The sequence below is a fragment of the Bombus affinis genome, chromosome 2 (assembly GCF_024516045.1).
Source record: "Bombus affinis isolate iyBomAffi1 chromosome 2, iyBomAffi1.2, whole genome shotgun sequence".
Taxonomy (NCBI): domain Eukaryota; kingdom Metazoa; phylum Arthropoda; class Insecta; order Hymenoptera; family Apidae; genus Bombus; species Bombus affinis.
Genome location: NC_066345.1, coordinates 4,304,407 through 4,317,447, shown reverse-complemented (window position 1 = coordinate 4,317,447; position 13,041 = coordinate 4,304,407). Strand labels below are relative to the sequence as shown.

At 32.6% G+C, this 13,041-nt stretch overlaps 1 protein-coding gene across 2 annotated transcripts in view; it reads right to left on the bottom strand.

The window, feature by feature from the left end:
* The window catches only part of LOC126928995 (cadherin-87A), a 521,848-nt gene that overhangs the window by 31,895 nt on the left and 476,912 nt on the right, over nucleotides 1-13,041 (bottom strand). For both annotated transcript variants that reach the window (XM_050744939.1, XM_050744941.1), the window contains one exon: nucleotides 10,978-11,235. In XM_050744939.1, the coding sequence (XP_050600896.1) occupies nucleotides 10,978-11,235 (258 nt within the window). The remainder of the gene's footprint in view (nucleotides 1-10,977; nucleotides 11,236-13,041) is intronic.

The window sequence follows — 13,041 nt, the reverse complement described above, 5'->3', positions numbered from 1 at the left end:
CTTTATATTTCAAAGTATCTTCTATTTATCGGTTATATTCAAAATGCCCTAATGTCAATTTCCATTCAATTTTTACAATTGTAAAATGTTCAAGCGCTCCGGTCACCAAGTATAAAAAGAAAAATATATTGAAGTAAATATAAGTATAAGTACAAGTATAGTGTATGCTGATCCAGATCCTCGCTCTCTCAGTGTTACATTACAACAGGATATGATAGAAATGTTCATACGTTTATAACAAAGGACATTATCAAAAAAGTTAACTTTGGTGTGTAACTCTAGCTGAAGGTTACAAGAAACAGCAATGAAAATCTACTTATAGCTCTTTTGTCTCTAGATCTTGTAACCCAAAACACCATTCATATTCAAGGCTACAATAATTATAGACCTCTCTTTTTCTTTTTTTAATTTTTTACTTCACTAAATTCTATTTTCTTCGCAACAGAGGTGTCCAGGTAACGAGAATACAAAAGAAAAGATGTAGAGTTTTTCTTGAAGTAATTACTTCGACAAATATTAATATCTGTTCACTAGATTCAAGTAGATGATCTGTTTTCGTAGAAAGACGGCAGGGAGAGAACGCGATAAATCAAACCTACTTTTCACAAGGAAGCAGATAAAATTCAGTCCATTTGTCAATTTCATGTCACCATATATATTCAATTACCTACTTTTTTATCTGATTTCCAAGCTAAGCATGTGCTTCCGGGTACTTGAATAATTTTTAAATATATCAATCGTTATAATATTAAAATATCGCATCTCTCAAGGGGAGATTCTCACGTAACAACGATAAGAGCAAATGAATTTTACGAATTTTTTTTTTTAAACCGATCTTCTAAATGTAATTTCTTTATTTCGGTTCCTCTTGTTGTTTATTGTATGTTGTACGAGATTTTTTTTAACGTTCTTGACGATGTAACTTTTATTGGCGTACAGTATAACACGTGTCACAGTCATCAGAACGCAGAAGTTAAGAAATTTTCTAAAATTCAAATAGTTCACGTTGGGATTGAATTTATTTTCGAAAGAAGAACACGACAAATTGGAAAGTTCCAGCGTTTAGAAGAAAAATGTACTTTTTTCTCCGCAGACAAATTGAGTTTATATCGTTCGAAAAAATATTATAAATAAGCAATCGAATAGAAATTCGAGGTTCGATCCCTGGAGAAATTTGTAGCAAAGCGAATAAGCTTTGCCCGAAATGAATCAGCTTTTCAGTCATCGTGCTCGCCAGTTTGCAAAGTTATTAAGCGTGGCAGTTTAAAAAGTTAATAAACGAGAAGAAAAATTAAAATAAAAGAAATTACATTTGTTTTTCCGGACTATATCTACATCACAAAAAGGTCAAGTCCCATATAACTAGTAGTTAATTTGAAAATAATTCATATAAATTAGTTGCTTTTATTGTTGTTATGCGAGAATCTCACCCTAAAGAATGTTATGAATTTTCTATTTTATCATTTCGAATCGTAGTGATTATCGTGTTGCCTTCGCAATAAATTCTACCTCTTCCTGTCTATCAGCTGCATTTTTTCATGTTTCTGCCATGTTTTTATCATGATGACAGTATAATCTGAGATTATGTTTGATATTAGTGCAGTTCGTGACAAAATGGGAACATACTCGACATTACAACAATTTTTTGAGTTGATGTTTCATAAATTGCATATCCTATTATGCTTAAACACGCGGAAAATCACATTCATGAGTTATGGGTATTGTAGAAGAAAATGCATAATAAGAATTCATACCATGTAAGTGGTAGTTAGTTTAAAAAAAGATTCCATAAAAAATATCACAAATTCACATCGTAATTTCACGAAACTTTGTCGACCTATCAGTTATTTCTCAACTTAAGGGGGTGTCCTGAATTAGAATGTTCTAAAACAGCGTCTTTTTGTGATTTTTTTAGAAGGGAAAGAAAGGAATGAAGTTATGAATGAATTTTGAGATATGGTTTTATATATATTTAACGAACACAAAAAAATTTTTGTTAAAGTAAAAAAAAAATATAATAGATTTTTGAGCCTATTTCATGGGCTACAGTTTTCAATCGGCGTGAAAAATCCACCTCGTAATTCTTGATCGAAACAAGAAACCAAAAAAAGATTAAATTATTATATATTTTTCTTCTCGATGAACTAAGAAAGTTCGTCAAAAAGTTTATTTAAATAATTGTTATGGCACCTTAAAGTTTATTTTTTCTTTAAATTTTTGAAATTTATTTTGACATTTATTTTGAAAATTATTTTGAAATTTTTAATTTCATACTATTTTCTGCCTTTTTTTTAGGCTTAGAAATCTGTTACAATTTTTTTTTACTTTAACAAAAATTTTTTGTATTCGTAAAATATATATAAAATCATACCTCAAAAATCAATAACTTTATTTCTTTCTTTCCCTTCTAAAAAAAATCATAAAAAGATGCTGTTTTAGAACATTCTAATTCGAGACACCCCCTTAATAGATCGTTCTCATTTTCCATTACATCGTATTAAATCTTTTTCGTTCGTCCATAAAATTACATTAGAATCGACAAAAGTTTACAACGTCATACCTGTTTTCAGCGATCTTTGTACAAAAATGAAATTGTTGGATCACCTGAAAAAATCGATTATGCGAACAGGAATTGGTGTCACGACGAGATCAAATGATCAAAATTTCACTATAGCTTTCAATATTGCCGAATGGAACAAATCTTTTTCCAAACGCGTTCACTTTGACACGCTATGAAGCAGTAGATAGCTGTGATCGGAGGCAGAAAGTCAGAAGCAGTGGAGTTACGCAATTTTTAATTGCCCCTGCTCAAAGCTGAGTATGTCGTTGATAGTGTGAGTTGTGAAAATTTGGATGTAAAACGGGCGTAGAACTTTACGAGTTATATTAAAATATATATCGATATAAAAAAGAAAAAAAGTGATCGTTGGTAATTAAATTGTTGGAGAAATGAAGAGAGAATATTAAAAACTATCAAGGGATATTACACGAAGGTTCTCTTTCTCTCTTTCTCTCTTTCACGTAAATGTACGCTTTGAAAATTTTTAACGTTTAACATTGAAAATTAATCAACGAAAGTTCAGCAAGATGATTTTATAATCGAACGCTAAAGCTGGAAGAGTAAAAATGTTAACAACGCAGCCTTCAAGTTTAAAATAATAATCCATTTATGTCCATAAATCCATTAAAATTGTTTTAACACCAGTGCAAAATTATTTCGATAATATTTATCAAAGGAACGAAGTTACTTGCTCCGTTAGAAACCTGTATGTATCGCTGTAGTTGCTGATATTGCTGCGTTATGTTCATTACTTGCTTAATCGCATTTCAATCATATGAATAATTTCATGCTTGCACGTACAAAGTTACACAAATAAAACGGTTGCGATAACGATGTTGTGTCGTATTAACATTATTATTTTCAATGAAAAACGCGAAATAACGTTTACGCGCTTTCGAAGCCGGTAGCGGATGATCCGATCGAAAAAAGCTTTTGCAAGAAAGAGAGCTTATTAAATTTTTTTCATGCACATATTATTTCTGGACGTTGTGTGTTATTAATGTAGTATGACAAAAGGCTTAAGATATCGGTCGAACCATAAACAATATCGCGAGAGCCGAGGTGTTGTAACGTAAGTCACACCGCGGGCAGGCATATTTCGAATCCGATGGACCGATGATGGAGATAAAGATGTGGCGGTCTTGGCGACAATGTATATCGCCGCAGTGCCTAAAGAGTCATCTATGTCCTAACGGTCCTTCCACCGAATGTTCTAGAAGCGTAGCAACGGTCACGTACGCCTACAGGGTAGTGGGGATATTGGGGGATGACAAGCAAAGAAGAAACAGATGCCACCGAAAGTAAAAATATTGTAAGAGCCTCAGTCTCGAACGGTCACGCCTAGAGCTCAGAAGTGTATTATAAGTGTATAAACGAGGAAAAAATAAAGTTTTCTTCTTTCTTTTAAATTTCTTTTTATTTTACGCGACGGTGTCGTCGGGTCCATCAATGTGTCGTCGGTCCTTCAAGTGAATAATTTCGTAGAAAAGGCCTACGTGATCCTGGCCACGGGCCTTCGCGGAACACATGCGTGGTGGGGCTAAGAAAAGACAAAGGGATGCTAGCCCAGGGGGTATTAGTTGGGAAATCGTACAGAGTGTTAGTTGAGAAGTCAGAGAGAGTGAGTGCAGAAGCCGGAGAGTGTGAGTGGAGGAGGCGGAGAGTATGAATCGGGAAGTTGAGAGCCGAGTATGATAATAAGACGTACGACGATATTGTAATCAGTTCGTTGTATTGAGTATTGCTTGTTAAATCAAAACATCATTATTTGTCCTTCCTCTAAAGACCATTTAAGTTACTACATTAATGTAATAGAATTTGAAGGAACAAACTTTGTTGAGTGTTTAGCGTGTCATTAATCGTAGGCTTCATTACCACAAGTAGTTTCGTAATCGGAATTCATATAGATTTAAAGAATTGATGCATACTGGAAAAGCTACAAGTAAATTTTTTAACAGTTTGTAACAATTAGAGAATGTTGAAAATGACAACAATGGCACAATGAGTTCGTGCTCGCCCTCCACATGCGGATGCGCTAGTTACAAAAAGCAGTAACTAGAAGATTGTTCTAGATTCAATCGATAGACTCGATCGATATTTTTCAAATGCTCATTTTTTTCCTAATCCATGTAAGCGCGTGCAATAAAGGTTTTTTTCAGCTCAGAACGGTGTGATAGATTTATCCGTGCAATATTGTAATAACTATTGTGACCCTACCTCTGAATATAAAAATAACAACAGAGAGGCTAGTAAAACATTTTTATTTCAATTAAAATACGATAATGATATCGATATGAACTGAGTGTCACTTTATCATCTTGATAGGATCAAATATAATATATAACAAATTATAGGATATTATAATACAATTAAAAGAGTAAAGAAATATGCTAAAATTTTTAGACATTACCTACTAAAAAAGAAGGTTGAACTTCGTGAGGAATTTGTATTCGTGTTTATTAAATTCAGCCAAGATATTAATTCCCGTCAGATGAAAACAGGTCTGGCATAAATAAAAAACATGTGTGTACGAGTGGAATGCTTTTGTTATGAAAATATGTATTTATGATGTTGTATTTATATTCAGTAGCTTATGCAATGCACACCCAATTTTCCATCTCACCTATATCTCACCGTATAAAAGCAATAACTTGATATCGCGTAAATTCAGTTTATTTCGACGCTGATTCCATTTATGTTACTCAATTTGCGTACTGTTTATGATTTGTCACAAAAGATGCTATCATAATGATTCTGCTAATCACTGAAATGCAAATTGCAATCTTCCGCTGTACTGTACATATTACAGATATCGTATTTAAAACATCGAATAACTAGACATATGTAGCATTACGATTATTGTTAGAGAATTAAATAATCGAACGGTAATTTAGTTTCTTATATCACGGGATGATGTTTGTTTAGAGACCATCAAACACGTTTCAATAAGAAACTTCCTACGTTTCTAAACTGATAAAAGTGGGGACAGATCTTTCCAATTTTGCAAATTTTAGTTAGCCCAATTTCATTTTGCCCAACAACAAAATTATAACCAAAATAATGTTACAAAATACAAGAAATCAACCAACACACTTATACTTAAAGTCTTTATAAAATTCCTACAATTTTCTGTCTTTTATCTTATTCTCTAGAAAAATGTATCAATTTCCAAAACTGATCTTACGTTTGGAAGATCAAATGTTTAACACGATTGACTCATTCGTTCTACAAAATACGCTGTGTTCGAGACTCTGTGTTGAGAAGGATCGCATAATGTTCGAGACTGTGAGCTCGAAAGCAAAGCAATAGCAAAGATTGTCACCGGAATGATAGGTTGACAGAGATTATTAGCCAAAAATGTTAGCTAAATATTATTAGCCAAATAAAGGGCCTGACAAAGATAATTTACCAGGAAAGTAAAGGTATGGCAAGAATCACTGGCTAGTATAAAGAACCGTGAGATTTATTTAAAATGAGCTGCGTATAAACTGAACGTGTTTGGTGTGAGATGTTTCTAAATTGAAAGTTTTTTTTTTATTATTTAATTTGTACTTTACAATTTCTCCAGCTGGACATTGACAAATTTTTCTAACTTAATTGCTAAAGAACATGTGGATGGCTACCCCTAACGGGATACCATGAAGTTGAAAGTGAGTTAACACACACTGACTAAACTCATCAGAGATGAAGCTCGTATAGTCCTTCATACAAGAGACGTTGGCGGAGGTAAAACAAGCGGATTGATTGTCTAAGCATTTTCGATTTTGTGAGGGTGGTGGTAAATTTAATACGATTGGTAATTTTTCTTCTGCAAGTCACCATCTGTACGTTACCGGCGCTCGAGGATACGCAGCGACCTGTGAGGGCCTGCACGGGGTTCCGCGTGTTTTACACATCGACCATAGAACACAATAAACTCTTATGAAACACGTACCAAACATGCTGGAACACAAATTAAAAAAAGGGAAAACTGCTGGGTCCCTGACCGTTACAGGCAACTGCCAACGAATAGCAACAGAGTAAGTGCTTTTTTTTATTTGGAAGTAGTTTACAGTCAATTCTCATTGAGAATTATAAGTAAATTATTCTGTACTACTATAACGTGTACTATAGTAGTACTATAACGTAAATAATAAATGATTACCGTATGGTTGGTTCTAGTTGAATTTAATGTTTAGATCTAGAGGGTAATGTCTTCTTTAATGTCGGATCTGATCCGTCGTGTCAAGTAATTGAGTAACTAGTGGGTTTTAATGGTTGCTAATTCTTATGTTATATCTATTACCAAACTTGGATATTTTTTCTTTAACTGTTTTTTTTTAATCTTTGTTTATTAATTCCAGGTTTTTTACATATTTTTTTTTTACATGATTTTTTTCCAGAATAAACGCTGAATTCTAATTGTAGCGTGGTACAGGCAAAAGTACCGATACGCGACGGTATGACGTAGCCATGCATTATTACATTTTTTTTTTTTTTAAGATTATTATTGTAATTTAAATTTAAGCCGCTGTTGCGCTGTGCTTATGTACGATATTTTAATCTATGTCCTGAAAACCTGGACGTAAAAACAGGACAGTTTCTTCTTTAATTGTAGGTATCTTAAGGTGACGATGTATTGTTTCGTTGGTAACGTACCAAGGTGCATCTATTAAGGATCTTAGAGTTTTTGATTGAAATGGTTGAAGAATTTCTATGTTTGAATTACTCGCTGTTCCCCATAGTGAGTAAGTGTTGAATGGCTATGGTTATTGGAAATAAGGTAGGGAAAGTGAGAATTTCATCGGCTTATTAACATAAACGTATAAAGGGATAAAAATATAAATATAAAAATATAAATGTATAAAAATACAAAGGCTTAAAAATAAAAACGAACAAAGGGATAGAAATATTTTTAAATTCTATATTCGTATTTATTATAATTTATAATTTATATAATAAAATTTTGTGTTTAACAATCGTAGTAATCATTTCTTTTCTTTAATAATTTCTAGTTCAAACAACAACCGTGTAATTTTTCTCCCAAAAGCAAGCAGTAGCAGAGAATGGTTACACGTTGCTGTATTTTGGTGTAATTACGAAGGATTACGTTGACTCCTTTTTCGAAAAGCACATAAACGCTTATTGTATTTTTAAATCGAGATAGAAATATAAATTGAAAATATCAGACGAGTTTAATAAGAAATTCTCACTTGGTATATAAAACTTCTTATAACAAGTTTAACACGCTTGATTGATAACGAGAGACGTAAAGACGTAAAGCATCGAATCAAAATCTTTCACCTTTTTTTTATTAACAAGATAAATTCCCTGATATTCTTTTTTACTTCGTGCGGAAATATTTTTTATTTCCCCGTAAAGAAGTTCTATTAAACTGTTTCAGTTGTTTCAGCCTTTATTGCAAAGTTATTAGCCTTTATTGGTGCTTTTAAGCAACGCAATGTTGGCGTGGCTCGTATCACGAGCTGCATAATGACGTAACAACGTTTGAGATATTCGTTCACGTTAAAACAGGAAAATTATGGTAAGTATTAGGGCCATTGTGTAAGCTAATACATAGATACTTGATCTTTATACTGCGGTATGTGCTAGTACAGTAAACGTGCTGGATATAGTGAAATTTTCTTCATTGTTTTATAACGCGATATAATCAGTGTGTGATTGTGCTTAATCCTTTTTAGACATTTTTTCAGGCTAACTATTAGTTACACGGGACAAGATCTTTTTAGGACGTAACTATGGTAATTATTGTAGGAATTTAAGTAGGAATGTAATTTTTGTTATTTCAATTCCGCTCACCGTTTATTAACATTTTAAACTGTCACGTTTAATAACTTTTTAAACTGACGCGCCCGATGATTGAAAAACTAATTGATAAATCAATTTCGGACAAAGCTTGTTATTGAAATTTGTTATATTTGTCATGAATTTATTATAAATTTCTCCAAGGATCGACATTTCAATTTTTATTTCACCATTTATTTCAAACGACGTAAGCTCAATTTATTTATTGAAAAAGGTAAATGTTTCTCTTCAACGGTTAGAACTTCCCAATTTTTCATGTTCTTCCCTCGAAAATGGATACAATCCCAGCGTAAACTATTTCATTGTAAGAAAATTTCTCAGCTTTCGCGTTTCGACGACTGTGACAGAGCTATATACCAACTGTATACCAACAATAGCTACATTGTTAAAAATAATCACAAGACTTCTGAAATATACGATAAATAATAAGTGGAACTAAAAGAAAAGAAATACATTTATATTTCAAGACTACATTCACATCCCAAAAAGGTTCCGTGTAACTAATAATTAGTTTAGAAAAAATTCATAAAGAACACCTGCTTCTTTCGTTGTTACAGGAGAATCTTCACTTAATTGTTATTACTAAATAATTTGATTTAAAAATTTGGAAGAACTCATGTTCCTTACATCATCGGAGAGATCTAAATTAACTCGAACAAACAAATGGATTTGCAAACATTTAAAAAACTATTTTTCCGAATTTTGAAGATCCTTATTAGACAGGTAACACACATTTAAATAACACGACGAATATTCTGATCGTTTTAAATTTCTCTTAAACCAATTGCAATTTTCGAAAGTTCTCACAAACGAGAAATCTTCTTTGGATAAGTAACACATAACCGTAAATGTGAATATAAAAATATTTCGGAAATCATAATTTATCGTAGAAGATTTAAGTTTATATCAAATAATATGTTTAAAAGTTTCGTCAAATACAAAGTTCGTTCGCAAAGTCAAGCTGGCAAATTCTCTGGTTTTAGATGGTTTGCAGTGGGTTTACACGGTTCGTTGCGGAAAATGAAATAACCATGTATGCAAATTTAGTTTTCAGTTTGTCGATGATTCAAGCAGTGGAGACAGCCAATTCTGCACGACTATTGAATACAAAAAATAAAAATATATTGTGACAGCTAGAAAAAAATTAGTACTGCTTTTTTCAGGTTAAAAATAACATTTTAACGAACAAAAGTAAAATTGGAAAAAATAATAGTAAATTATCGAAGTTGTATAGCTTCTGTTACGTATTTCTTCATATTTAACTTTTTCAAAATTAAAGAGATCAGTTTTCATTTACTAATAGTTACAGTGAAGAAATTGATATGTTTTTAAATATATCGAACTGACAAAGTCTTTTATCGTTTACGGAAGGATTGACATTTATTTAATAATTCATATGTTTATCCAATCGCCAAGAAGGAAGATATATCGAATGTTAATTACCTATCTGTCTTTTGAAACTGTAACTTCCACCACACTGCTCATTAACTTAATGAAAAGCCATGAAAGGCATCCCAGATGTGCACTAATTAAAAAGAAATTCAATCCTAATTGCTTTCAAAATGACCACCGAAAATATCATTAATTTTATTAACTACCAAATGCTGATCAATTAGTTAATCACTGTTTAACCCTTAATTTTAAAGCTTAACATCGTTTTACTTTATCCTATTCAATCGTATTTTTCACAGAAAGCAGAGCGTGGTATTTCATAGAGTATATTTGAGTATTTATAATCCATCAGTAATGGTTTTGAAAATTTTCTAAATAGTAATACTCGAAGGCAATTTTATGATTCATAATTTTTCACGAAATTATTATATGAAACGCAATCAACGATATTAAACATATTTAGAACTTCGAGGTTTGTTTGGCTATGGGAATTGGCTATTTGGATATACACATCCAAAGAAATATATGGAAATATCGTATATGTACATACAGTCGTTTAAATTATTATGCTGATTCATACTAATATATTTATAAAATCTTTTTTTATAATTTCCATGATTCGTTCAAAGAAGCAAAGTTCAAGAGACCATGTTTATCTTCTTCAAACTTAAGAAACTTTTTAACAGCACAAGACACTGTTAACCCTGGAACGATCGTACCAGCTTTATCTTGACCCAACGTGATATTTCCCAACACGTCACGTATGTAAAAATCACATTAATTTTAAGCAGAATAAATACTGTTTATTTATATTTTTCTTCCGACTTACATCTACGATTTATTGAAAAAATACTGTAAAACTGTAAAACCATTGTTTGGGTCGAAAAAATAATGGATTATGTAAACAGAGAATCACGAAGAATTACGAAAGTACTACGAAAATGAGGTAAAATCTGCTAAAAAAAGTTTAAACTTAAAGCATTACTTAACTTAAGACATAATATTTATTTTCGTAGTTGATGAAACGTTGAGGAACGATTTGATTCCTTCGGCAAGGTTCCTCGCCAATAATAAGTATAGGAGAAATAAAAATAAGGAAACAACAAGGTTTCAGCTAGCCGAGGAAGAAATAGTGGAAGCAAAGGAAAATTTGATCTACGAATCGGGCAGCGATAAGTGCCCATGGGATATTAGCGGTGTAACGAGTATTAATGACTCACCTGTGGCTGAGGAACGCAGGTTAGATCTATGGTGTCGCCCAACATGTCAGGATCCATTACTCTGATACCTGGAAGAATCGTCGAACCAACTGGGAGGTCCTCCTCGGCCACGGCCTCGTATGGCACGTTGAGAAAACGCGGAGGATTGTCATTTTCGTCCAGCACAATTACGTATGCATCTACGCCGACGATGTTCGGTTGTTGCCCTGTTGGCACTTCGTCTTCAAGCGTCACGCGGAATCGTATTGTATCATACTCCTGAAACAGGTAGATAATTCGCATAAATTGGCTGAATTGCTGCTTCGAATATAATGCATGAAAATATGCGCGTTTACTTGCAAAATTTATTAGAAATAACGATCTCATGTTATTTTATAAATGTTTTAAATATATATATGTAAATTCTATGGAATTCAAACTGCCCTGCAACCGACATTTTTTATTTTTCTTTTGTTTTATCGCCAGTCATTCGCTGAATTCAGGACTTGGAAAATCGATTCTCCATTTTCCAGATAAAATTTGTAGTAGATTTGTTATTAACTGTTATTGTATTTAATTTAATTATGCCTAAGATAAACTCAATTTCCCAGAATCGATCGTCTGATTTACCCTAAGGATTTACGTTATTACATATATATATAGTGTCTGTTATTGTATGGTAAATAGCATATTCCAATCGATGTCTTTCGTTTGGTCAATTTGGTGGGAAGCATTTAAAACCAGGACAATAATTCCGAGAATGGTAGATTTAGTAAATGACTATTTAGGGGAATAACGTGTTTCTCTGTTAACCGAAAATTAAAGAATATGCATAAAAAATTAACTATCCGATAATAGTTAAGAATACAGGAAAATACATCAAATTCTACCGAGAAGTATAATATGATGGAATAATAATAAATCTCGTTAAACAAGAAATCAGAGAGCATAACAGAAGGGACAATAAAATAAAACAGAAATCTCATTAAACAAAGATCTATTATTACAATCAGAGAGTATGCAAGCAAGTTTGTTGATTTTGAAAATAAACAAATGCCAAAAGTAACAGGTAGTTTTAAATAAAATATAATTTTATCCTATGTACATATTATGTTTTTCTCAATACATAAGATTGTATCCCTTATTCGTAAAGCGTGTTTCTTCAAATTTTTATTAAATTTTATTACCAAGCTTTATCAAATTTTGTACCGTTCGGGATATTTATTTTTATTACAAGTACCGCTCGTTTGCAGATATTTCCAAGTTTATACTTCGTTGAAACAAAAACGAATTACAAGCGAAAGTTTAAACGTACCAGGCTACGATGCAAGTGCAAAAAAATAGGGATCGTTGAAGTATGTATAATCGCGTTTTCTCTTGGGTCATCTTCCAGTCGATTAATCTTGGATAATGAACATTAATTGAGAGAAAAACAAACGTCGTTAAGGTCGATGGAACAGTTCGCCGGTTTGCAGAGAGTGGCACCTCGTTTGCCAACTTCTCAACTCTAGCGAGCAGACTTTTTTGACTGATGCACCAAAACCACGTCCTTAAACGTTGTGTTTACATTTAAGCTTTCGCTGCATGGCAGCAATTTTCTTAAGCAGTCACTCTGATATCTACATACATAAATCTCGTTGTATTGCCTGCTGGAAGAGAAAACAAAGAAGACAATGGAACAAACGTCTTCAGTTCTTGCGTACAATTTTCGAGATAAATAATTACGTATATTTGTTTCATCGTGAAACGAAGCGAAATAAACAAGTTTGCCTTCTCTCTAAGATGTTTATTTGCTACGTTATTCTACTTGATGCTGATATCTCTCGTTTTGGAACACTTGTTAACAACATCGCTGTTAATCTGCTGTTTTAGTCGCCCTATATAGGACGGCTTAAACAAAATCTCATGGGCTGTCGCCCAGAAACCGATATCATAATGTCGTTCTTTTTTAATTAAACTAAGTGATTCAGCACACAAAATCTTTTAACGGCAACTTCTCCTGGGACGAAGTCTGCTAAGGCCACGAAAAACCAGACTCTCTCGGATCCTCAAAATAGAAGGTAGTGTCGATTTTTATTATTCGGA